Source organism: Poecilia formosa, unplaced genomic scaffold (genome assembly GCF_000485575.1).
Source record: "Poecilia formosa unplaced genomic scaffold, Poecilia_formosa-5.1.2 Scaffold383, whole genome shotgun sequence".
In the NCBI taxonomy this organism is placed as follows: Eukaryota; Metazoa; Chordata; class Actinopteri; order Cyprinodontiformes; family Poeciliidae; genus Poecilia; species Poecilia formosa.
Window position 1 is genome coordinate 56,710 of NW_006800322.1, and position 27,772 is coordinate 84,481.

Genomic DNA, 27,772 nt, shown 5'->3' on the forward strand with positions numbered 1-27,772 from the left:
GTGTGTGTGTGTGTGTGAATGGGTGAATGTAGTGTGAAGTGTTTGGGGTCCTCTGGACTTGATAAAACGTCATAAAAGTGAAGGCTTTGGTTTCTATTGCTCAATAAAAGAAGGGGATACCGAACATGGTAAAAGTGTGAAAGAACCAAACCAAGATATATCTGTGAATGTGAATCTTAAAAGTTTATTGATAAACACTTTTCTGAAGCGAAGAGGATTATGAGGTTATTCTGAAGATCACTGCAGGGGGAAAGGAACAAGAGAGCCTTTGAAGCTCGGACCAATCACATCTGTCTCGTCTTTCCCCAAGCCTTCGGGCACTCTCAGGATATCTGAAGTACATAAAGCACCACTAAAACATTAAAATCTAAAACATTTGTTCTGTTTTGGATGCTTCTGTGCTTCTATAAGGTCTTCTTCCTCTTGGTGTTCTGCTGCTTGAGGTGAGTCTTCAGAGCAACAAGGTCGATGTAGAGAATTTGGTTGAGGATAGCCGAGGCACAGAGCAGTCCGCCATGCAGGGCCCCAGCCAAGCCGTTGCAGAACACATCCTGACCTGAACATACACAATGACATGAGGAATCAGACTCTAGATCCTATAAAGGCATTACAGAAACAACCTCCATAGTAGATTTGAGATTATAATGTTACTGGGTAAGATGCAAAGTCTTAATTGAGGTAAGTCAACAACTCTGTGCAATCAGCAAGGTTTACTTAGATGTTCAACTACAACTGAAACCAGATATTTATATACACTATATGAAAAAAGCAAACCTTCTCCCCCCTCTCTGTCTAACATTAACTCAAGCTAAACATTTCCTGTTTCTGGTCAATTAGCATTACCACATTCTTCTTGTCTTATGCCACAATTATGAGATTTCTTCTTATTTTCTTCATAGTCTCAGCCTTACACAAGCTAAGATAATATGCTCTAAAGCTATTTTGGAATGCTTTTGAGGAATTTGAGCTGATACTCTAGTAGCTAATTTATAACAACCAAGTTGATTGGAGGCACACCTGTGGATGTATTTTAGGGCAACACTTCAAACCCACTGCTTTCATGAAGGGCATTCTAGAAAACTCAAACAGAATCAGCAAAGATATCACAAAGAAAGAATTGTGGAGCTCCAAACATCTGGTTTGGTCCAGTTTCAGATACTTTAAGGTTTCACATTCATCTATTCAAACAATTAGAAACACAGGTATCAACAACATAGTAATACCCAACCATCACACATCACACGGGGTTCTGTTTTCTGTCAGATGTTCTGGTGTTAAATGTTTGAATCAACCCTAGAACAGAATCAGAACATTTTGTGAAGATTCTAGCTGAAGCTGGTAGGAGACTGTCATCATCCACAGTAAAAATGATACGCTTTGAAAAGTCACTCAGAGGGACAGAAACCATTACTCCAGCCATATAAAATGTTACTCAGTTGTTATTATTATTATTATTATTATTATTATTATTATTATTATTATTATTATTATTATTATTATTATTATTATTATTANTGTTCAATCTGCTGTGCGGGGTCGGTCATGCTACCTGTGAGGTACAGCCCACTGACGGGGGTCTGTGGTCGTGTCTTAGCAGATGTTTCCGGACCGAAGCGCTCCAGGTTGTGCTCTGCACCATACATCTCCCCTCTTGGAGTGCCCAGATAGTGGACATTAGTTAGAGGTGTAGCAGCTTTCATCATGGCCACCTGAACACAACCATACACAGTGTCTTACAACAACAGATAAAATCAACGCTAAGCACATTTTTCGGCCATGATTTGTTGAAGATGGTCATTATGACTTCAGTCTCCAGGAACAGATGACACTCCATTGAGACAGAAGTTCAAGCTGAACATTGCACACCTATATAAGCAGGTCATTTCACCTATTTAATTCCACTAGCTTTATATGTTTAACCACCATCCACCTCCAAACATAAATATCAAAGTCTAGTGTTGTACATTCTTCCAACATAGCTGGGATACAATTTGTGATGAAAAGGTATGGAGCCATCTTGACTGCTATTTTAAGAAATTGTTGTGAAAACGCAATAATTGAAGTTGAAGTAAATTCAATTTCAGATGAATGTAAGGCTGATCTGGTCCACTATGACAGATCAGCCTGGCAAAAAAAAATACAAAAATCCAAAATGTAGAAATAGACACAGAGTGAATAAATATTTGAATTGAAACATTTCATCTTCAAAAACTCAGTTTTTACAGGATTTCTGAGGAGAAGCGGAAGGTAATGGAGGGGGAGATTCGGTACATGCTTGAAAATAGTATTGCTGTATTATGCCAATAGTATTGGAGTCACAGGTGGTGCAAGAGAGCACTGGTTTTAGTCCAAACGAGCTTGTTTTTGGACATGCAGTGCGTGGGCCACTTAAATTTTTTTTAATCATTTCTGATAACAGATGTACACAACTAGCTTCTTTTTTTTAATAATCAGGTGATCAAATGGATACAGCTGGTACCAGTGGTTTGTACTGTATGGTTCTGGAGGTTTGCAGGAATTTCATAAATTAAAATTGTTGATGAATTTACCTCTTTAGGTGTGACTTTGGATCCAACTTTAACCTTTAAAAACATATGAAAAAGCTTAGAAAGTATTTCAAATTTAGCTTAGCTACTTTTAGATTTATATATGTTGATCTCTTAGTAATAAAGCTTCCCATATTATCTAAATTCTATGATTTTTTCCCCTGTTTTCTATATGGCTAGCTGGTTGTAGCTGGTTGTAAGAATGCAAAACAGTTTTAAAACCTCTTGAATCAATATACAAAATCTTTTAAACTTTAAAAATCTGATCTTTTATGCAAACATTTGTTTAGTTTATAAAATTCTTCATGACATTGTTGCTCCACCTTTAAAGAAGCTTTGTCTGAGATCAGATAACATAACTAGAGTCTAGAGGGCGCCCTCTAGACGTGAGTGCAGCGTCCCAAAATGGAGGACTGCATTTAATGAACGTGACGAGTCATTGGAATAATTTGCCAAACAAGATTACATGTTCCAGTTATAAATCTTTGCATAGTTGGTAAAAAAATTGTATGTTAGATGAGCAGATTTGAACTCATTATTGATGAAGGCAATTAAATTGTTTTATGGACTGTCAGCTGGTTTGTAGTTTGGTTTGCTTGGTTTTAGTGAGAGTTATCTGACATGGTTTTTAATTATTTACTAAACTGACATTTCACCACTTCATAATCTGTTAAATCACAATTGACTACCATCAACCTGTTCAGGTACTGCAGGTGGAAATGAGCATTCTTTTTTAATCACAGTTAGCAGAAGAATTACCTCACCAATAATTTTTGTCTCTTTTCTTAGTGATAAAGGGAAAATTTATGCAGAATCCAACAATGACTCACCTTATCTCGAAGTTGAGGGAAGATGGTTAGAGCCCATTCCAGCAACTCTTGGGCCATGCTGTTTTTCAGGTCCAGATATTCTGGACTCCTCTTGCCAACTTTGGTCTCTTTCCAATCCTCAAACCACTCATAGCGGGCCATGGTGAGTAAAGTCATACAGGACTTACCTGTACAAACACAGGAGAATACAAAAGAGCAACATGTGGAAAAGGATGTTTGTGAAATTTGTGGGTCAGATTAAGAAAAAACACTGCAATGAAAAACGTCTCACTCAGGAATTCACAGCGGTCCTGAGGGGTGAGTGTGTTACCTGGGTGTCTGATGGCGGCTGTTGGATCTTTAGCCGATGGGAAGGTGATGAACATCATGGGTATGTTTCCTAACACCTGCTCTCTGTTCAGAGAAGAGTATGCCTCCATACTGTAGCCACGGCAACATGCCCCCAAACACAGAGACATGAGCAGTACATTATTGTTATACTTCTTTCTTTAAATGTTTATACCCATTAAACCTTTCCAAATTTTTTCACTTCACACCCATAAAACTTCATATTTTACTAAGATTTTATAAGACAGACAAACATGAACAGTGCAGAACTATGAAGTGAAAGGAAAATAATACATGGTTTTCAAAGGCTTTTTGGAAATAAAATCCAAACTGAGTCAGAACTTTGTAGAGCTGTCCTTTATGTCTGCAGGTTGAGAGACAAAATGTTGCCCATTCTTCTTTCCTAAGCAACTCCAGTTCAATCAGACTATATCTAGAGTGTTTGTTGCCATCAGTTTTTAAATCTTGCATCAGATTTGGAGTTAGATTTAGGTCTGGACTTTGACTGGGTCATTCTAACACATAATACTTTAAGCTTAGCCATTCCATCATAGCTCTGGCTGAATGTTTCAGGATTGTCCTTATTTTTCTTCCTTCAGTCTTTCCATCAACTCTGACCAGATTCCCTGACCCTGCTGAAGAAAAGCATGATGCTGCCAGTGCCGTTTCCTTGTGAGGATGATGTTCAATGGTGGTTTTACTCCAAACATAACATTTTGTATGTAGATGAGGAAGCAAAGCTTTTTCTTAAACCAATGTACAGTGTTCAGTCAGAACGAATAAAACATGCAGGCGCAAACATACAGTGAGTCCAAGTCGTTGCCTTTATACATCCAGAAGTTTTTAGAAACAATGTTCAGCTCTTCCTTGGTTCCATCCAGACCAACAAAGACCAAGAAGGAACCCATACCATGACGAAGCATGCCTAGCAGTGACTGGATTTCTACACACACACACGATACCAATAAAGACAGGAGACACCAAATGAAGAAAATAATATCAGAAATGTGTATAGTTAACCGAGTGGAAACATTTTACCTGTTTTTTCCTGAATATGCTGGGGTAGAAATTTCTGGAAGGTGTTGAAGATTCCAGCATCAGAAATGACCACAGGGGCGAGGACCTCAATCTCTTGTTGTCCTTTGAGAACCGTCACACCTTGAAAACATGCAAAATACTTTATGGTGGTAGAGCAAATGTGCAATGTGGCTCACCTAGAAACATGTTGCAGATGTTAGCCTGGAGTTACAAACAAGGAAAGATAGCCAAATCAAGCAGCTGATAACACTACATTTGAGTGATGGAAGAATAGTTTTTGTTTGCTTTCATATGTTGAAGGGAAGATTGTAAGGATCCAGAAACAATCTCAAGAAGCCATTAAACAATTATTCAGGCATTCACACTCTTCTCCCTTGTTGATTTTTTAGGGCAGCAGATGGTTGCATTTTGGCCATGTTGAATTTGGTTAGGTTAGGTGGAACTTTATTGATACAGATGAACTGTTATTCTTAAAGTTTACCAAAACTTGACCAAAGGTCTTCCTCTGCTCACCACAGGCCTCCCCCTGACTGTTGATGAGGATGCGTTGAACAGGTGCCCTGACCAACACTTCACCGCCTGCCTGCTCAATAACTGGAACGATGTGAAAAGCAATTTCACTGGCCCCCCCGTGAGGGTAGTACGCTCCGCGTTTGTAGTGGTGAAGAAGAAGCGCATTGATGAGGAAGCTGGACTCTTTAGGAGGGACACCTACAGAAGACAGACCACAAGGACCGTGAACAATGTATGCAGCACACAGCTGATGAGCTGAAGTCTGGAAGTGATGAGCACCATAGAAAAAGTAGGCAGAGAGCGCCTGCAGGTCCTTGTTCTGAGTGAGTCGGGACATCATCTCTGAATGGCTGGTTGTTGCTAGGCGAAACACAGAAGATACTCTATCCAACAGGCCAGTCCAAATCAGAAAGTTTACCACCGGGTAGGGCACAATCTTCAAAATGGCAACAAGTGGAGTTCTCCGAGAGGCGTACTGCAGAAGGACAGAGTCCAGATTATTTCTCAGTTATGCACATGCTATCCTGTCAAACAGCTGTTAATTCAGAGATGAAGCTTGACAATTTTTCATGGAGCTGCTTCTAGGAAGTCAGCTAGTGCGACCACCACATCCACTGCTTCCAGTATAAACACTGCTGTAGAACAGCAGCAAACGTAGCAGTGGGAATCAGCATGATATAAAGAGCTATTAGATGTTTTTTATTTGGGCATGTAGCAACATAAATCACACAGGTGAGTCTACTGAGAGGTTGAGACCAAGTGCCTGGGCCGAGTGTCCATTGATTTAAAGTTCATTAATGCACCAGAAACCAGAAGTTTACATACAACTTTTCTCTCACTGTCTGCAGTTAAATCAGACCAAACTTCTCTTGTTTTAACTGAGTTATTTTTCCCAAAATATTTCTAATTGATAAACGCAAATGGAACAATAATGAGAGAAAGAATATGTCAGTGATTTATTTGTTTATTTATCTTCTTAAAAATCAGTTCATACTAAATAATTACTTTCTATACAATGAGGAAAAGCCCAGGTGATGATGTCACAGAATTGGTAACTTCTCATAGGTTAACTGACACATTTGAGTCAATTAGACACTTAGGGCCACACCTTGAACACACTGCTGGACATGTTTTTGGTCCAAAATGTAAAAAGTCAGATTGCAGTCTGTAAAAATCTTCTTATCTAGAGACATGTCCTCTGGTCCAATGGGACTAAAGTATCCACCAGAGGTTACATTGTTACATATAGAGAGAAAAGAGGGATTCTTATATGTCTCTGTGCTGGTTTTACTCTGTTCACTTGCAGCACCTTATAACTGATTCTCATACCTGGATCATTATGGATATCACACACACACACACACACACACACACACACACACATGCACACACCCACACACACACACACACACACACACACACACCTTCATCAGTTTCATAAACTCATCAATGGCCTCCTTTTCTTCAGGGAACTGCTTCTTCAAGGAATCTGCCATCTCAGTTTTCCCTCCGTGAATATGATACTCCCTGAAGGAAGACAGAACAGCCAGGTTTAGTTCTGGTGGTAGGACAGCTTCCTGGCCGGAAACATAACATGTGATGAAACTATTGCTGGAATGAAACATATATAATTATTCAGTAATGACCTGTAGATGGTTTCAAAGGATGTTACAAGAGTGTGCACCCGTCATAAAGATGACCTTTTTGCTATATTAAGAAAAGTGCCATGGATAGAACTTATAGGACAGACCATAACGTTGATGATGACATGGAATACCTGCAATGGCCAGGCGGTCCAAGAAGCACGGTGTCATAATGTTGTTCCAATTTGACAAACTGCAGCTGTCCCTCAGTGATCTGATCCACAGCAACCCTCAGCAGGCTGTTTTCATGAAGTTGGCCCAGATAATGGATCCCTGATGGAAGCAGGACAAGAAGGAACTCAGGTATTTTTAACCTTTTAAGCAGATAATTTATAAATAATTTTAAACTGATATTTTTCAGTTATTTTTGTGTATGAACTAATTAGTTTTGTGGAGTTCATATTTTCAACTTCCTATTTATTGATTTTTGTAGTTTAGCTATAAAACCATGCAAAGAACATCTGAATCACTCTGATATTTCCCCATTTGTAGTACAGGAAGGTTTTTGTTGCCAGTGTGTTTTGCTGAGGAAACCTACCCACATCGAACTCAAAGCCATTGCTTTGGAAGGTGTGTGTGCAGCCTCCAGCAAGGTCATGCTGCTCCAGGACTACAACTTTCTTCCCAGCTTTGGATAAAATCGCTGCAGCTGCCAAGCCTCCAATGCCGCTGCCAATCACCACCGCATCCAGAGCTGGTGGAACCCGGTCGGCACGGAACCCTGAGAGAAATGTATCATCATGTCAGGCTGTGAGCATGATGCTGCGTTCCATTTATATTCGGAACTGGGAAATTTTGACTTCCAGGTCTAAAAGATTATCAGGACTCTCCCTCCGAACAGAGGGACTTCCTGCTTGGAAAGTGAAAGAATTTTTCAATCTCTGACTTCGAGATCCAATATGGCAGCTCCTCGCATCAACAACAGGAAGTGAAGGCGGAAGCATTTATTTTACAAGACACAATTTAAAGATTGAGTCTAAAATCAATGTTACATACCTGGAGCTCTAAACTGAATAAATTAAAGGTGTTGTTTGCATATAGGATGTACAGCTTAAAATGATATTCATATGTGGTACTATAAACAATTGAAATCCCTGCTTTACACAAGTAGGATGTTATTCTGGGTGTGATGTCAATCCCATCTCTGAGTTCTGAGGCAAAAGGAAAGCAGCATGTTAAATTAATGATGTCCTTGACAAAATCTTCACTTCAAATTGTAAACCCTCATGCGGCCTTAGCGTGACACACAGGAGGAATGCAGAAAATGAAGCTGGGGTCGTCCCGTCACACCACCAATTATCAATTTCTAAAACCACACACACACAAAAAAACTTCTAAATGAGGCCTATGTGCTGGTTCCATTTTGTAAAATTTATATTTAAATTGTTGTTGCATTACTTGAATGAGCAAACATTACAGAAAAGCAGCTTGATAAAAAAAAGATGTAAAATTAAACAGTATTCTTAGAAAAACATATTTCTTTTACCAGTAAATAATACAGCCTGCGCTTTTCTGGGACACAGAGGCTGCTTACAGAAATTTTCAAGAACTTGACAAGAAATTTCTATATTTTGCAAAGTATTTTTCTAAATCCTCTTGAAACTTATCATGTACCTTCAATCATGTTTTTTAGAAAATATCTGGTAAATTCTAAAGAAGTAAGTTGTGGAACGTATAGGATGGATTAGGCTCCACCAGATATTTTTATGATGTAAAGCTTCATTTCAGAAACTGCCTTGTTTCTGAAATGTGCTATACAAATAAAATTGACTGATTGATACTAGCCATTATAGATAAACACTCTCATGTCACTAGCTACCTGTAGAGACATATAAAAATTACTATCAATTTTTCCAAAAATGTATTACTGTACCAGCTACTGTAATACAACTTGTCAAAAAAAAAGTAGTAAAATAAGAGCAACTTACAGTCATTGCTTCAGTACTGCCTTCTCTTTGCATACATTTCCACATTCTCTTACCTTTCTTCAGTCTGGCATTCCTCTCATTGCTGTTGGTGACCAGGGGTCCTGGTGGTCTCAGACACTTCTCACTGAACACTTTATAGCGCTTCCCAGTGATCAAGAACAAGACGATGACCAGCGCCATCAACAGACAACTCAGGACAGAAAACACCCACAACCACATGGCAGAGGAGAAGTTTACTCAACACGACAAAGATCACGAGAAGTAATGCAGAGGAGATGAGATGAAGGTCAAAGCATATACTGGGGAGGGGGAAGGAGAATCTGAGAGTTGCATAAGAGGAAGAGCAGAACTGTCACGAAGGCGAAAATATGCAAGAAGTCTCAGTTTGGAAGTAGTGAAAGGAAGAGGATTAATGGTCATTCACATCAAGAAGTCAGGAAAATGTGGTAAAACATGTGACAATCAGGACTTTAAGAACAGCAGAGAAGATTCTTTACGGCAAGACATGAGACCAGCAGGAAAGAGAGAGCAGCTTGTTCATCAGACCTGCAGTGTGGAGTCCTCACTAAAACCCCCACATGATCCGCCCCTCATTACTGAACCGCCTAGAGATAAAAGTAAGTGTTCTTCCTTCCACAAATATCAGTCTGCAAAGCCCATTCTTCCATATTTCTTTGATAAAATACATCACAAATGACAGTATGTAATCTTATCTTATTGACTTTAAAAAAACAAAAAAAAAAGACAGTAGTCATTGGGCCAAAACCGAGGTAGCCACAGGAAATACATGAGGAGATGATGCAAACCCACACAGAGACGGATTGAGTCCAGGACATTTTATTCTCCCTCTGGAAATGCTGATAAAACTGTTCCACCACTGTATTAAGTATACATATAAAAGTTCTGTGTGATTTCCAGATTTAGGTTTCTCAGTAGCATGTTCTAAGATGAAAGAAAATCACACATTTAAATCAAACCAATAATTTATTCTGAAAAGATTAAAGCATACTTAATGGAAAGCTTACATTATTACATAAACAAAAAATAAATCAGACTTAATCTAGTATTCCATTTACAGTAAGACAAAATATTTTTTTCAGTCATCATACTTGTAACAGTTTGTAGTTTTTGAACTTTACAAAGTTATAAAAATGCACTGAGATATTGGTTGTCAATAGGAAACGGAGGATTTTCCAGTTTGACCAGCCAGTCGGAAACTCAAAAATAGAATTTCTTATTTGCGAACACAGCTAACGAGAGAACAATCCAAGTTAGCAATTTCCAGTGTCAGAAAGATGTTTGAATTAATGTTTGTCTGTGAGAGGGAGAGTGAGAGCAAGACATCCAGCAGATAACAGGAAGGAGAATGGAGAACAGCAAAGTAGCTCTGCTTTATCCTATAGAGCATTCAACCTTGTTTATGGAAAGTTATGATTCTGAAAACATTGACAGCCTTTTGGAAATCACAGATGACATGCAGGAAAATAACGATAGCTGCACTCACCACCCAAGGAGCTTTTAAAAGATGGGAAAGAATTCATAAGTATTTGATCTTTCTTTTAGAACAATACAACATTTATTGGGACTGCTCTCACCCAGTGTTGCTTCTGATCCCAAGGTAAAAATATATTGACTAAAATGTTTTGAATGTTATTTTCAGTATCTTCTGATGCTATCGTTCTTAACCAGAGTCCACTAAATTTTTATGAGCAAATCAATGTTTTACTAAACAGCAAATTGACAATACAATGCTGCTCAACACATCTCTAATACAAAACAATGTCTGCTTTATCCAAATTGTCAAGAAATAATTCACATTGTGCCATTATTTTTAACAAGTTTTACATAATATTATGGAATGTTTTAGTTGTTCATATCAAATACATAGATACATTTTTACCATCTTCACTGTATACACTATGTAGTAGATATACTGGAAGAGATATGTACTGTAAACCTATATTTGAATACACTTCTTGCTAGAATTATTTTTACAGAAAATCATCAGTCATAGAAGAGAATGAAAAAAAAGATGTACCAACATTCATAAACATAAGGGACAAAATGGCTGTATTGAATCTATTTTATTATAAAAAATTGAGTGAGGTTTTGGAATGTTTTCAGGAGAGCAATAATGATATACTCAAACTTTCCAGATGATCAGAACCTAAAAGCTCCCAGACAAACGTCTGTTCTTAAGGAACATTTAGGAATTAAAGCATAGACAGTAACTAACAATCTCTTCCCAAAAAGAACTAAAACAACCGCTGCCAGGTAACAATCAGTAGTTATAAAGTATTTAACAAGCACCAGTTTTCCTTGTTTATGACTCAACATTGTGTATTAAAATCATCCAGTAGCTGCCAGTCGGAACCATGATCAGAAGCTGCGTTTCCATTGACCATATAATTGCGAAAATTGAATTCACGAAAATAAATTTGCTTACTGGAAACTCGGTTTTTGATAAAGAGCTTTTGTTCTGGGATGAGGTGGTTTTTCGGCGGAATCGAAGTATGATCAACAACATTGGGGGTTTCTATCAGAGTCCAAACTGTGTAACATGTCAGTTCTCAGAACCTCTGCTGCTCTGGTGATCTGTGTCATGGTCTGAGTCCTTGGCAGTTGTGTTGCAGATTGTAAAGTCACATAATCAGAGAGTAAGACAGTATTATGGGATGGCTGAAAGCATTCAGACTGTGGCTTGTTTTAACTGGCTCAATTAGTTTTACGGCTGACTCACACTAAAAGAGTTTCTTTCAAATGCAGTTTTATGTTCATTAAATTTGTTTCACAAAACCCGTGTGGCAGCATATCATTACCCTTTAGACAGACATAAGAGATTACATCTAATACCTCAATTATTCAAATTACATGAATCAGGTTTATATATTCTGACCATCTGCAAGATTTTAACAATATTATATGTAACATGCTTTGGGTTCATAGAATTCCCATGTAAAGGAGAATCTGTCCAGCTACTGGAACAAAACCTCTAACTTCTTTATTTCCATCTCAACAGCAGGGTTATACTAGAAAAAGTTGCTTCTGACCATCTTCTACTGATTTTGCAATGAAAAAATGTACATTTCACAATGACTTTACCATGTTACTGCTTCTGTAAGATATAAAAAAATGCTACACTGCATTAAGAAATTTAGCATCCTTAAATATATTACAGTCATAGAGTTTGACTACCAGCTTTTCCTAACAAAACAACTCTGACCCGCTGAGGCATGGAAGGCCTCTGAATGTGTGCTACCCAGAGGGATATGCTAGCTGCTACACTCAGTTAGCAAAATGACGTGCTTCTCCCTGTGCATGGTGGGTTCTCTCTGGGTACTCCGGCTTCCTCCCACAGTCCAAAAACATTACTGTCAGGTTAACTGGTCTCTCTAAATTGTCATTGTAGGTGTGAGTGTGTGTGTGCATGGTTGTGTATCCTGTCTGTCTCTGTGTTGCCCTGCGACAGACTGGCGACCTGTCCAGGCTGTACCCTGCCTATCGGCTGGAACGTTAGCTGGAGATGGGCACCAGCAACCCTCCCAACCCCACCAAGGACACGAGTGTTAGAAAATGGATGGATGGATAGACGTGCTTCTCTGTGTTTTGTATAATCACTGCACCAATATGTTCACCACCAGATGCTATCTGAATTAATGAGCTAAAAACCTAATGATTGTTCAATAAAAGCCTATTACTGCTGCTAAGGCTGTTGTTCACATGAGCGGCAGCCATATTGGAATTTATGGTGGGGATTAATGGAGCAACACATGGTTTAAATAAGGTCGAGTTAGTTTGGTACATTATCGTTTCTGACTGTCCAAGCAATTTGTACGTTAACAGAAAGTAGAAAAATATTTGATATTAATTGGCAGGGTCTGTTTTCTGGCTGAAATGAATCTCTTGGCACATTTTCCGTTTTCTGGCTGAAATGAATCTCTTGGCACATTTTGACTCCAAAAGGTCTGACCTCCTTTATGATATGTAAAGCTTATGTCTGAAGTTTGCAAGTAAAATGTAAAAATAGAAAGTTCTGAAGTCCTCAGGGTTACAGACGCATGCATGTGCATGCACAGAGTCTTACTGAGAAGACTTCAAATCATCCAACAACTTTTTGAGACTTTAGTGCACCTCAAGCCAGTCGGGCCTTTACCACCCAACACACTAAGTTCTGCAAAAGGAATGGTACCAAAGGATGCCGAGTCCTCACATTGTGACAGTTTATTCTACACACACTTTACACACACAGTTCCTGCTGTGGTCCAGGTGCATTTGGTCCAGGATGTCTGATCTATGCTATGCCAGATGTCTGTTGAAACTGATGAAAACATGAGTCTTGAGAACTGAAACGTGGGCAGAGTTCTCAGGTCTTAGAACACCCACGTGACCGGGACCCACTGTGGGTTTTTGGAAACTGTTTCCAGAGCTGCTTTGACGGTGCGATAAGTCTCATCAAGGTTCTCATTGACGATGGTGAGGTCGAAGAAGTGACCAAAGGCGGCCTGGATTTTAGCACTCTCGTCACATGTCCTCTGCAGCTCTTCGTCCTGAAACACAGAACACACAGATTGGCTCTCTGCACACTTCTGTGACACAAATCTTTCAGTGCTTTATAAGAAGAGAAAAGGTTCATTTTGCTCATACTGTCAGGGCCTTTGTGACCACCCCGGCCTCTACAGCCGAGTGATTCATCGCCTTGAGCACCTCAAAATCAGGAGACTGCAGGAAAACCACGTAGGGCAAGAACTCCGACGTCCGCAGCACTTTGAGAGACTAGAAGCAACATGCAGAGTAAATGGACACATTAGATTTTAACTTTAACACTGTATGAAAGTTAACACTTTTCCTGTGCTTTAGAGAGCATATCTTAGAGTCCATGATGAAAAACTGAAAGAGCTGAAAAAGGAGTTCATGAAATACGTCACAGATCTTACAGTCAGAAAGTTTCTCTGTCCGTCATTATGGTCATGGAACCTGTTATTTCCACCAGCCTGGTGCTGATAGCCTACCACAACAATTTACAAAAGTGACTGATAGGCTGACTGCTCCTGGAGGGCTTGATCATTGGTCTATGTTTTCTCTCTTAAATTTCTCTATTTGAGGGTAATGGATCTCAGTGTGGTGGTCTGGAGTTTGATAGTAAAATCTAACTCAGTTCCTCCCCGTTCCCATTAATGCCTGATTTAAGAGGGGGAGCGGTCATGTTTTCCAACAGGACCAGGTTGGTTTAGTATGAAGCCCCATAGAGGACATAGGGGAACATTTTTCTTTTGCATTCCATCGCAATAATGTATTTACTAGTCACTTCATACAAGAATGTTGAATAATGAAAGTCTTTCTGCTTCAACAAAAGGTTTTGCAAGGTTTTTCCATATATGTTAATATCTCGTTTGTGAGACATCTGAAGTTGTATATATTTTTATTTAAGATATAAATGCACCACAAACTTATGTGCAAAATGCCAGAGGCAAAATATGTCAAACATGAGTTTTCTCTCCCAACTCTAAGACATAAAGATGACAAAAACTTCATGGAAGTAAGAATGAAAGGAAGAAAAAGAACATCCAAACTATTTGAACTATTTTTAAGTTATTTTCATGGGGTAATAATATCGCCATCTGACAGTTTTCTGCACCAAAGAGTTAAGAATGTATGAACATGGTTATACAGGTTCATTAAAGGTGTACATAAAAACTGATAAAAAATATAAATTTTATACTTGTTATCACTATAACAAAATATAGCAGAATGTATGTATTGCTAGACAATGCAAAAAAAAGAAAAAAATCCCCAGGCTCCTTATAGGCTCCATAGTTTAGTTTTTTTTCTTTACTAACACTGAAAACTGCTTTTTGTCTTTTCAGTGTCTAGTTGTAGCAGAGAGCAAGGGGCTGGGCAAGAGGAGCACATACATCAGAATGATTGACAGCACTAAAATCCTCTTCTTGGCTCTGATTGTTTTTTTTCTGTCTGAACTGTGTATTTCTGGAGCTATCACTGGGAGAAGGCAGAGGATTTTTTTTTTCACAGATTATCTGTCTCATGAACCACATGAGAAGCCAGAAGAGTTTAGACCTGAGCTTCTCGTTGGGTTTTCTGTTCTTCTGTTAGGTGTTCTTGTAGTTTAATTACACTTAAATGTTTCAGATCCAAAAACAAATTTTAAGGTCAGATAAATATGACGAGAGATGCTGACACGACAAAGTGTCAGTATCTCTGACACATTTATCAAGAATGTAAAAAGTATGTTTTTATCAAATCTTTAATGGTATCAAAATCCCAAGGATAAGGTGAACGTGTCTACAAACCTGTGGGTTGGCATCCAGGATGCAGACTCGTCCCGCCTCAACCACCTCGTGGATGGAGTCAATCTTTAAACCATACAAGTTGCCTTCATATTCTCCATATTCAAGATAACGGCCATTCTTGATGTCAGCCTCCATCTTGTTGCGACTTGTGAAAGCGTACATCCGACTCTCACGTTCTCCCTTTTTAGGCTTCCTGGAGGTGTCTGGACACACACAAAAACAGAGTTATTTCAAGATCTGTAGAGGAAGCATACTCATTAAACATGAAAGAAATCTTAAAGTGTTCACTGAGCTTCGAGTCAAACAACTGAATCACTGAAAGCCATCGAGTTTCCTACATGGGATGGTGGTGCCGAAGAGCTGCGGGTCCCGCAGCAGCAGCTTGGCCTTTAGTCTCCGCCTCCCAACCCCCTGAGCTCCAATTAAAACCAGAGTTTTTCTTTTGAATGGTGGAACCTTGGCCACCTCCTCATACAGCAGGATTTCATGTCTGTCAAACTCTATGAATGAGATGAATGGTTAAAGGAAAGGAGGTGAGCAGGTTAATAAAGAGGAACATTTCAGGAGGACTCTGGAAGAAATGTACATTTTCAGAAGTAAAAACAGTGAAATCAGACGTTTACCTGCATTTTTTGTGGTCACATACATCATCTTCTTCTTCTTCTTCACTCCAAGACCAGTGCAAAGATTTCCTGTCACACCATAATAAAATAATTTTAGTGTAGCCAGTGTAAGAGCGGAAATACTATTTAAGGAGTTGTTTTTGCAAAAAGATTTTGGCATCAGCTAACTGAATCGTCTCCAAAGACTTGGTGGTGGATCTATTCAGCTGCCATTTCAGGCAGTCATATACAAAAAAAATCAGAATCTGTGTTGGAATGAAAATAACAACCTCTAAGCAGGTATTAAACATATTTTCATTAAGCCCATATTTCTGATTTAAAATGTTTCTGCATTGATCTGATTTAATATTCTCATCCTAAGTGTGTTTTCATTGGCTGGAAGCGGAAAATCATAACTAACAGAAACAAAGCTTGAGGATATCAGTTCATTATTAATTAATCAACATAACATCTTTTACTTAGTTAAAGATGTCACTGAAATAAATTAACTTTTCAAAATATTCTAACTTATTGAATATGACTGGACAGACGTGGAAATTTACCAGCAGATGGCAGCAAATCCCTGGAGTTTCAATCAGCGTTTTGTTCTTTCAGTCCACATACCTGCAGGTGCCAACTCCACGTCCTTCTTCACAAAAGCTTTTCTTTTCTCCTCCAACATCTGACTGGGAATCAGCCCTGCACTTCCACCCTCCACATGTCGGGCCTGAACACCATGCGCAGCCACACAGCAGTGTTCAAAATATTAGTGTTTAAAACAAAGACTGGAAAGTTCCAAGCTCCTATGAAAGATACTGAAGCAAATTTAATTTTGTAGTAAAAAAGAGAAAGGAAAATTAGGACGTTAAATAGAATCACACTGAACTAAAATTTAGCTGAGTAGAAAGTACTGCTGCTGTTTCTCTGGTGTCTGCTCTGTTTTCTCAAACCCCAGTCGGTTCTGGTTCTGTTGGAAGTCTCTTCCTGTTATAATGGAGTTTTTTCTCTCCACTGTTGCTACGTGCATGCTGAGTATGAGGGATTGCTGTGAAGTCAACGACAACACAAGCGTTTTGTCTATAGACTATGTTTCTTCCGTGAAGAGTGAATACCTCAACTCAATGCCACCATACAATCTGCTGGGTTTTGTTAGATTAAAAACTTTTGTTCAATTTGAATAATAAACTGAATTTGATTGAATCAGAAAGTGCAATTAGGAATTCTAAACAAAATGTAAAATAAATAATAAAACACGACATCGCTTAGAGCATAAAGTATAGAATTAGACTAAATAGATCTGCCCTCATGGATTGGGTTCATTGTGACCGATACCCATTCTAGAAGATTTTCAAAATTGGAACCAATCCAATACCAATATCTGGATTGGTGCATCTCTAGTCTGTATAGCCTGAGCAGATAAATCCTACATGCTACAACTGTTTTGTGTGTAAATCTCTTACCTGCCACCAGTTGACATCATCTTGGTTGACTATCTGAAGGATGTCTCCTGTCTCAAACCTTAAGCCTGCTTCCTTACAAGGAATCAGGGTGTCATTGGCTGGGTCATAGTCATAGTGACACTTGAAAAACACCTGGACAAATTGAAACAAACAGGAGGCTTTACGTAATGGTTTCCCCAACACATTGGTTCAACAGGCACCATGTTCATTCTGGATGACAAAAATCACAAATAAACTTCAGCAGAGCTTCCAGCAGGAGGTGGTGTTAGCATGTGTCACCTGTCTTGGTGGAATGGTCTCATGGTAGCTGGGCAGGATCTTCAGAACCACAATGCCACTGGCTGCTTGCAGCTCCTCCAGCAGCACCCTGGGGTCCTGGCTCACATCTCGCCCGTTCACCTGTCAGAACACAAGAACAGTCTGTTCAAATTAATTATTCACAAAGCTCTTCTCTACGATGAACCTGTTAGGTGTTTTAACTGTTGCACAGAATGAAATAAAAAAGCTCAGTGTACCAATAACAACAATGCAACACTGATGTATACCAACCTAATTTGTTGTGGAGTTTTTTCTAATATACATTTTCATGTTTTTCTTGTTTAGAGTAACAGAATTCAGCATAGGGTTCTGTGTGTGTGTGTGTGTGTGTGTGTGTGTGTGTGTATGTGTGTGTGCGTGCGTGCGTGCGTGCGTGCGTGCGTGCGTCTGTGGAACCGATCCAATATCAATATCTGGATCAGTTCCACAGACACGCACACAGACAAGACAATTAAAGACAAGAATCTTTAATTTAACTGTCTTTTAATAAAGATCTAACCGAGGACTGGGTTTGCAAATCAACCTGTGACTAGAAAATCTATGTACAAAACAATGATTGCTCTGTTTTTCACATGCGACATTGCTTAATGTGCTGTCCTTGATGAAATAAATTTAAATTGAAGTGAATCACAACTTTGGAGCTAATCTTGCTACATTAACATTTTTCACTTATCCATGCTGATTTTTAACAGACTCTGAGTTCTCATTAAGGGCCAAGATATAAAAACAGCATTCATCATATTGTTAAACCATCCTTCAGCGAGGCGTCAAATATTTAAATCAGGAGCAGAGGTGATGTCACACTGTGTGAGAAGAAGAGAGAGCAGTCACAATATGGCTTTCCTATTTTAAAGCAAAGACAAAAATCATTCGATTTTAAATGTAGACTAGCTTTAGAGCTATATGAGCAATTAGCACAGATGGTACAACATCTTTACACCCCAACTTTACAGGCAATAAATGTATGTCTATTAAATATAGGATGATGGCAACCTCTCATTAGCAACTCTATTAGCAACCCTTTATTTTATTTCTTGTGATGTTTGTAATATAAATAATATTTTCCATGACTTTATTATTTAATTTCTCACTTATGTTTAAAATATTTGTACAGAAACCAAAGTGGAACCAAAGTCACATTCCCTGTTTGGATATATAAACTTGACCAGAGAAGCTAATCCTGACTTAAAATGTGTTTTTTTCCTCACTTTTATTCAGATTACAAACTTTTTTACATTTATTTAGAATTAATGCTGCCTCATATTTTCTGGTTTTAGCTGGCCATGAGTTCTTAGGGATTTTTTACAGCAGTGTCCAGCTTTTCCCTTTCTCGCTAGTTTGAGGAGCAAAACATTGGGATACATTTGGCAACCAATCATAAAAATGATAATGGCAGATAACATTTGAGTAAGTTATTTTATTATTCTTTATAACAATGATTTTAAAAAAGATGATATATATATAATTAAAATTTTATCTTTAAAAATGTAGCTAGATCATTTGTTTAAAATTTTTCTTTTTTTTTAATCATCTTTGCTCAAACTTTCTGAGGTGCCCCTAACCTCAGAAAGTTCCTTTACTTTGAAAAACACTGATGTAGATTATAGTCTAAGAGCTCAGATTGAGAACCTAGGGGAAGGGAGAAATGGGATAAATGCCTCTTTGATGATGTCTCCAACATGCAGGAGGCCTTGCTGGTCTATAATCCCTCCGTGGAGGATGCGGGCGATCACCAGCTCTCCACCTTCCACTTTGAACGTCACACCCTGAAACAACAAGCAAAAACTGTGAGTGAATCCAGAAAATGCTTAAAGAACAACAACCAACAAATGATAAAACTATGACTCTGTTAAGAGATGTGTTGCTAAAGATCCAGGAGTGAATCAACCTTGCCATCGTCTCTGGAACGTGATTGGAGCAGGACACAACCATGTAAGAGCTAAAACACCTGGTGGAAGTTCTAGATGCATTTTCTATAAGAAGGACTGCTTTATTTATAAAGGTGTAATCTGGCAGTGTCATGTCTGGGTGTTGCTTGTGAACTTCAACCCAACTTTTCAGAAAGCGGATGGTTAGACACAGTAAATTCATGGTTCAACAATTAGTGGAAATATATTTCTAATTACGCAAGGATATAGGTCGGTTTGGAAACTTTTTCTCCTTTATAGCTGCAGTATAATGTTTCTAACGTTTATAAAAATATATATATATGTTTTTTTTTTACTTGTTTGTTAAAATTATCACCATGTCATAACAGCATGACATTGCAGAAGGCAGAGAGATAATCTGCCTTCCTGCTGTCATCTGAACCAATAACCACCTCATCAAAAACAATCAGAGTAAGGAGGAGAGTCGTAGTGCTATGAATCACCACATGTATGCGCTGCTCAACCCTCCACCTTGTTCTCTGCTACCCTCCAGCTAGTTCACCAAAATGGAGCCAACCACGACTCCTAAGGCTAGTTAGCATGGCCACTAATGACAGTGGATAAACGGCTTCCCTGTAATGGTAAGTTGTTTCTCTATTAACACATTTAGGAAGTTGATTGACAGCACTAAGACCCTCCCCCTGGCTCTGATTGGTTGTTATTGAGTGGTGGGTTTCTAAAGACAGAAATTGTAGCATTGGGAGAAGGAGCTCAATCTTTTCAGATTATCTGTTATTCTGTCATGATCATGTAAAGCAAAAAAGAAAAAAGAAAAATAAATAAAAACAAACATATTTTGTAAATGTTACATACTGCAGTCTTAAGAACTGAAATTATCAATTGAAAAATGTTTTTGGTATTTACAAAACTCAACTTAGTCTCATATTAAAGGATGTTTGATGATCTGAAACATTTAGTGTGACCAAAAAAAGCAGAAGAAATCAGTGAGGGAATAAATACTTTCTCAATGCACAAAATTAAAGCACCTAACTCATCTAAACTATTTTAATCATGTGATGTGCTGTTGTGAGGGAAGATGTTGACATTTAATACATCCACTATGAGATCAGATATATTTTACAGGGTAAAATAATTAAAAGCTAATGTTTGCGGATTTGATGAAAGTAGAAACTTTTAGCTACAGCAGGAATACAGGCAGTAGAGATAATGCAGTGATGTTCTCACCAGATGTTCCCCAGCTACTTTGCGTATCCCAACCATGCGTATGGCATCAGAGGGCAGGGCCGGGTTGGTCGTCTGGCTGTCTTCCTGTTCATGATCAACACAGTCACACGGGCTGGGAGGCTGGCTCTCGCATGCCTGGGAGGCCACTGAATCATGAGTCTCCAGTAAAGACTAAATGGTAGAAAAAAACATAGAATTCTAGTTTGATATTCAAATTTATCTTTAGTCGGTCAAAGCTCCTGCTTAAAAAGCCCTGACATGCAGCGTGGTGCATTTGTGTACATTCCACACCTGGAAGTGAGGCTGTGTGAGTATGCGGGCCAGCTCAGCGGCGGTGTCGGAGCGCTGCGTGAACGGGTCCAGATCCCTGAGGATCTCCTGCAGGAGCTCCACGTTGTTCTCCCTCACTGGCGACAGCCGCGGCTCCTTGGGGCTCTCCTCCTGCTCCTGACATCCACAAACAGTGAGCTGGAGTTTAATTCAGTGGAAATGACACTAATGTGTTCATTCTCAATCTCAGTTCCACATCAAACATTCGTATTTGAGTGTATGCCTCACCAAAGGGCTTTCCATAATGCCTTTGAGGTAGATGAGGTCAAGGTCGTTGGCGATGGTGGAGCTGGTGGTGCTGTCACTCATTGCGTCCAACACCTGGGGAGCTGACACACACACACACACACACACACACACACACACACACACACACGCGCGCAAACAAACATTCAGCAGATGAGAATCCCAGCAAACTTCAACATTACATTAAAAAAAAAAGTCTGACATTGTTGCATTCACTTGATGCAGAGAGAAGAGCCTTTAGGTGAAGAAAGGAAGAAAGATTTGTAAAAAAATAAAAAATAAAAAATAAAAAAAACAATAATCTTATGGTGATAACTGCGAACATGAAGAATTGTGTCAGGTCTCACCAGGCTCTGTCCTGGTGGAGGCCACAGGCATGGCAGAACTTCAGTCAATCTGAGAGGGACAGAGAGAGGGAAAGCAGGGTGGTGGAATGACTGCAGAGTTTAAGCAAAAAGATGGCAGATCTGAGAACAAACTTATCATCAGTTATAGGAACTGTATTCATATGCTCCAAATGCAGCCAAATACCTCAAATGTTTGGGGGAAGAATATGTTTTTACTAACAACAATCAGAAACATGCGAGGTGCATTAGATTCAGCCCCCTTTATTACCCACACACCCATAATGAATACAAATCCAGTGGAATTAGTTGACGTCAAATCAGCTGATTAAAAACTAGAGTCCATGCGTGTGTGATCTAATCTCACTGTAAACGCAGCTGCACTTTGACGACTTCCAAGGTTTGTTAAAGAACATCAGAGACCATCCATCGTCATGGAGACCAAGGAACCCAGAAGCAGATCTGGAGAAGTTTACAGCAGGGTCAGGTTTTACAACAGCACACAGCTCTGGTCAGTTCATCGTCTGAACACGGAAAGGAATCTATAAACATTAGCCAGAGAAGCAGCCAAGAGGCCCATGGTTACTCTGGAGGAGTTGCAGAGATCCACAGCTCAGACGTCAGAATCTCCCTGCAGGAAAATCACTAAACTACACACCTCTAGAAGAGTAGCAAGATGAAAGATCATGTTTCCAGAACGCCATGAAAGTTCTGTTTGCAATTTTCCACAAATCATGTAGAGAAAACACAGTAAACAACAGAAACGTTCTGGAATGTTTTGGTCAGATGAGCCCAAAATCCTTTGGCATGGATGGAAAACAGTACATGTGGTGAAAAACTGACCCAAAATTCCCACAGTGAGACATGGTGGAGGCAGCATCATGCAGGGTTTTTATTATTTTCTCACTGACTCAGGGGCTGCAACTGCAGCAAAAGGCAGCACCACAAAGCTTCAACTGAATACAAATGTACACCACACATTTATTTATTCATTCTGAACCAAAGAACAATTTCAGCAGATAAACGGTTTTCCTTTAACAGTATGTTGGTTCTCACTGTTAGTACCTGAGGACTTGCTGCTAAGTCCTCAGGTACCTGAGGATGATTGGGAGCTGCACAATAGCAGCTCAGACAGTGAGAAAAAATGTGGATGTTTCTTTTTATTTGGTGTATGTAAACTTCTGGTTTCAATTGTTGGGAAAAAAATAAGCTTAACTTTTTTAAAACTGACTAAATCAACAATGTTCTGTCAGAACAATGAGTCCAAGTCGTTACCTTCAAACATCCAGAAGTTCTTAGAAACAATATTCAGCTCTTCATTGGTTCCATCCAGATCAACAAAGACAGAGAAAGAACCCATACCATGACAAACACACACACACACACACGCACGCACGCATACACACACACACACACACACACACACAGAGTGATGACCGCAAAGGAAGACAGAGCTTCTGCGATTGTTCCAGAATGAAGTCTGGCACAGACTGATGAGAGAGGGGAGAGGGAGTGGCATGTGGGTGTAACTAATCTATACATCACCATGACAACACTTTCAGCTACGCTTATTTTGATTAAGTAAGAACAGACCAGGGTGCTCTTTACATGTGATGATCTATACATCTATCCTATCATTGTAATGAAAAGCTGCTGTGAAATCGCATGGCTGCCATGGCAACGGCTCCTCCATCAGCTTTCACACTCACATCGCTGCTTATTGCTGCAGTGAGGATTATACAACATCTTAGGCAGAGTAAACTGGGAGGCAAAATAACAATCTAGAAGAAAAACTAGATTAACTGAAAGACGATCATCATGTTTGTCTTCACAGATTTAATAATCGTCAACGCATTTATGATGGTGTCAGCAAGCTGAAACAGTCGAGACCCAAACAGCAATTTTAGGTGAAACGAGATGTCAACCTAACTGCCTAAAAAATCTGAGCCAAAAATCAAAGCCAAAACTTTGTTTTGTAAACAGGGACCTTTAGTTATACCTCATTAGATAAGCTGGTATCTGTATTAATAGGAAAAAAACAGAATTATTAACCTAAAATTATAACAACATACAGTTATGGTACTAAAAAAGGAAGATCATTAAAAGATAACATCAAATGTACAGAATAATACAAGTCCACCATACTACCGTTCCACTGATGTGTTTTTGAACAAGGGTGCTCATAAAGCTTCAAGAATCTGCGTGCGTACGTACGTGCGTGCGTGCGTGCGTGCGTGCGTGCGTGCGTGCGCGCGTGCGTGCGTGCGTGCGTGCGTGCGTGACTGACAATGCTGAATCACTCTTTACTCCACCAGCTTCCAGTTTCTTAGCAGATTTAGAGAAGACACTGAAACACAAGCATGGTTCAGACACTGAGTTTCAGTAAAACTTTTGTTTTTTGGGGGGATTTACGAACTGTGTGAAGGTCTGGAGTAAGGAGAGGTTCACTGAGATTGTTTCCAAATGCAGTGAGGTACAAAATGATCTAAACAAGTTCAGTTTAACTTCATCAGAATAATATCCACATTTCTGAAGCAGGACATTAGCTTGAGCATATAACTTATGAACCTGAAGGTAAATATACTCATCATTTGATAGACAACTTGAAGTGGGGAATGCTTTACTTTAGTTCTCTTTAGTGCAACAGATCAAAATAGCACAATTTAATCAAGTGAACTTAATGGAACAGCATTATGTGTTTTCCAGGCACATCATGCCTGGAAAACACATAACACCTATTAAGTTGTTATGTTAACTTCTGTTATAAAAATGACAGAAGTTAACATAACTTCTGTTAACTTCTGTCATTTTAAGTCATGACTTAAGTCTGTCATGACTTAAGTCATATTTTAAGTCAAATATGACTTAAAATGAATGTTACTTCCAAATTTAATGCCTTGAAATTGGCCTCTGTCTCTTTAAGAAACTCCTGCTCTTTTTGACACTCCGCCTTCAGGAAGTCATCGCAACATGGCTCCTCTATTCGCCCTATAACAACTTTTTTACCAGAGTAGAAGTAGCTCCTATAGTAAGTTCAGCAGATGCACAGTTCCACCAGGTATTTGCTAATTGCTGCTGGCTAGTCTGAAGGAGCTGAGTGAGGGAGGGCTGGTCTGTGAGGTGGAAGCTCTGAAGCTTGAAAACTGCAGCACTGGGGAGGAGCTGTGCTTTTGGTCCCTTCAGATGTTCTGCACAGCTGGTTGTCATGGAGATTAAAGGATTTCTCAAACTTGCATGAAAGAATCAACGCAACACTCCAGGTATGTTTTTGATGAGAGAATAACATTATAACATGATGTAAAGCTCAAATAGTGGATTTTACAAGGTACTGCCCCTTTAACATTATGAATGGTGTTCCTATATATTTCATAGTAACTGCTCAGGTAGGAATCATATAGATCCCTCAGGTCATCAGACATATACTCACTCTGTGCAGTGTTTAGTTTCCATCACCATCAGCTCTGGAACAATCATTCTTTAGCTTTTTAATGCCTTAAATGTTGTCATTTAGTTTTTTAATTCATTTTATCTGTTTCTGAATTGCTCTGTGTTTGAATTACATTCTAAAAATAACCCGACTCAATTTTTCCTGAAAGCGCAGTTTCTGCTCAGAGTGCCCAACATGTCAGGCATTATTGCATCTATCAGCTTTTTCAGCATACAAATCTGTGAGCATAAAAACCATATTTATTACTTGATAACACAGAAAACATTGAAGAAGGATGAATGACAACAGGACAGGGGACACATTTTAAAACTACAACTGTTTCCATACTCTGTTTCCTTTATTCATACTTAAGGAAAACAAATCAAATATAGTTTTCTTCACTTTTGTTCATCTTACAGTCGGCCATTGTTGTTCTTGTTCTCCCCCCCACCATGCCATTAATGCAGACACGCCCCCACCCACTCATCACAGCGCCGCCTCCATTCATCTCCCACCGCCACCCATCTGCTGTGCTGAGCCATGAAACAAATGTCACAGGCACAGTTAGCACAGCCCACTAAGAAGTGTTAGTACAAAGGCTTGGAGAGCAGCCAAGCCTGGTTCTACTTGCTCTGCTTCTATATTTTTAAAGAACATAATTATTAGAACTTAGATTTTAGGAAGTATTTCACTTCCTACAGCATTTTTTACATATTCAGAAGATGATGTCCTAATCTGCAGCGTAAGATAGAAGTGTTGTTTATGTGTAGCCTGTTTAGATGTGATGATGTTGGGGTGTTTACATCCAATAGGATCGCCCTTTTACTGCCGACTGGAATCCATGTTGGTAGCTTTGTGGAAAGAGTTAAAGTAAAGACCTACAATCTTTGGGGAAATGTTTTACTAAATGTTAAAATAAGACTTAAGAGAGTTTGGAATTTCAACTCTAATCTGTTTGATTTTTATTTAAAAAAAGTCAAAACAACATGCTGTTTTTCAGTGACTGCCCTCACAGTGAGGGCGACTGGCTCAGTGGTAAAGTAATTGTTTTGCAATTGGAAAAGTTGTCACATGTTGATGTGTCTCTGGAGAAGGCACTTATCCTCAAGTTGCCTTCTGACTGGTGTGTATGTGACGGTGAATGAGTCTGAGCGATCAGTGTGACTGGAAAGATCACTCCATCTACTGACCAATCATTGAAGGAAGGCTAAAGGAGGATCTTTTGAAATATGTCTTTTTTAATTCCTTAAATAGAGGAATCAACTAAAATTGTATCATTTTGTAAATGTGACCTAAAATCTAGGTAATGGAAACTGATGTGTGCATCTCAACTCTGAGGTTTTCATTTAGGCTGATGCAATGCGATTGTTGGCAGGACAGGAATGGTTCGCTGGAATCACAGAAATCAAGCCGAACTACTTTCAATAGGTTTGATTTCAATCCAACATATTGCTCAGTCCTGGACTAAATTACAGTCCTCACAGATGCTTTAAAATTTAGATGATAATTTCTGAATTCTTTATGTTTTTGTGAGGAAAAAAAAATAAAGAAAAGCCTACAATGTACTCAATTATGAAAACACAATCTTGTATGTACATCATAATAGTGCTTCTAGACTTGTGTAGCAGCAGTTTGACATTTTGGTCTCATTCATCCAGTCGTAGTGTACACCTGCTTGTCTCTGCATAGTCGTGCGTGGTCTGGGGATGGAGGAAGGTGAGATACACCATGCAAACAACCATGTACACACACTCACTCATAAGGACAATTTAAAAAGCCCAATTAACCCAACAGTCATTTTTTTGAGATGTAGCAGGACGCCACAGTACCTGGAGAGAAGCCATGCATGCTCCTTAGACAAAGCAAAGTCTGAGCTGCAAAAACAACAAAAAACTGCTAACTGCTGCGTCACCATGCAGCCAACTAACACAGACTTAAAATTAAAGAGTAAAAATATTAACAAAACAAATCACATTGGTGTGATTCGTTTTTTTGTGTTCGTTTTTTAACCCCAACATGTATTTTAAAGAATCTATTTGCTCCATACAACAATTCACAATGCGGTTTGACCAGTTGAAGTATTTCAGTAGCTATTCATCCCAGAGCTGATCAAAGCCAGTCCAGGTTGAAACAGACACTACGCAAAATTAAGAAGCAGGGAATCAGGTGTCTTCAAGTCTGTGTGCAAATTAAATTATATTTTAAACCAGTGCGAGCATCCCACTCCTAACACAATAGGAGAGATGCTGAGCGCGGCTCTAATTGGTCTCAGAGGTCATATATAACCAAAAATGACACGCCCACTTTCAAAATGCGACAACCCAAAGTCTGACCAGAGAACAAAGAAACTATTTACCTCATAACATAACCTCAGTGTACAGTCATACATCACACCTTCAACAATACAGCTCCACCAGCTCTGTGAGCATTAAACAACCGAGAGGACAGAACGCAGCAGTGAGAGCTGCGGGTCTCCCGCCGCTCTTTGTTCGGGGCCGGAGACCCCGGAGACCCCGGAGGACCCCGTCCCTCCTACCTCTGAACACAGGGAGACAAGCTTCCCGCTGGTTGGAGGTCTCGTGCGTGTCTTGTTGTTGTCTTGCTCGTTGTCGACGTTTAGAACGGCGACGGTGTCAATGTGACCGAAAAATAGCTGTAACTTCCGTGAGAACTTCAAAATAAAATATTTGGACATCCGACGGTAAAACACAAAGCGCTAAGATCTGCAGGGCATGATGCGCACCGAGCTGACAGAGGCTCGCTGTTCGCGTCTCACCACATTAGCCTCACTGCTGAATT

General features: G+C 39.3%; 2 protein-coding genes across 3 annotated transcripts; both read right to left on the reverse strand.

Moving 5' to 3' along the window:
- Positions 1-164: 164 nt before the first annotated feature.
- Positions 165-12,216, reverse strand: LOC103154349 (putative all-trans-retinol 13,14-reductase). The gene is made up of 12 exons (XM_007575598.2): positions 8,879-12,216; positions 7,436-7,618; positions 7,032-7,170; positions 6,679-6,781; positions 5,534-5,729; positions 5,255-5,452; positions 4,742-4,861; positions 4,508-4,646; positions 3,687-3,796; positions 3,377-3,543; positions 1,550-1,709; positions 165-556 (listed from the first exon to the last, which is right to left on the reverse strand). The coding sequence occupies exons 1-12, from the start codon at positions 9,042-9,044 to the stop codon at positions 405-407; spliced, it is 1,833 nt and encodes a 610-aa protein (XP_007575660.1). The 5' UTR covers positions 9,045-12,216; the 3' UTR covers positions 165-404.
- A 532-nt stretch (positions 12,217-12,748) lies between these two features.
- LOC103154350 (MAGUK p55 subfamily member 2-like) lies at positions 12,749-27,761 on the reverse strand. 2 transcript variants are annotated; one of them, XM_007575599.2, is made up of 14 exons: positions 27,510-27,761; positions 21,550-21,598; positions 21,185-21,285; positions 20,918-21,073; positions 20,627-20,797; positions 19,172-19,279; positions 17,475-17,594; positions 17,196-17,327; positions 16,360-16,462; positions 15,757-15,825; positions 15,472-15,633; positions 15,134-15,336; positions 13,470-13,598; positions 12,749-13,372 (listed from the first exon to the last, which is right to left on the reverse strand). In XM_007575599.2, exons 2-14 carry the CDS (start codon positions 21,578-21,580, stop codon positions 13,196-13,198), a joined length of 1,662 nt encoding a protein of 553 aa, XP_007575661.1. In that variant the 5' UTR covers positions 21,581-21,598; positions 27,510-27,761; the 3' UTR covers positions 12,749-13,195. The 2 variants fall into 2 exon arrangements, with proteins under 2 accessions (XP_007575661.1, XP_016518152.1); XM_016662666.1 differs by lacking the exon at positions 15,472-15,633.
- Between the last annotated feature and the right edge of the window lie 11 nt (positions 27,762-27,772).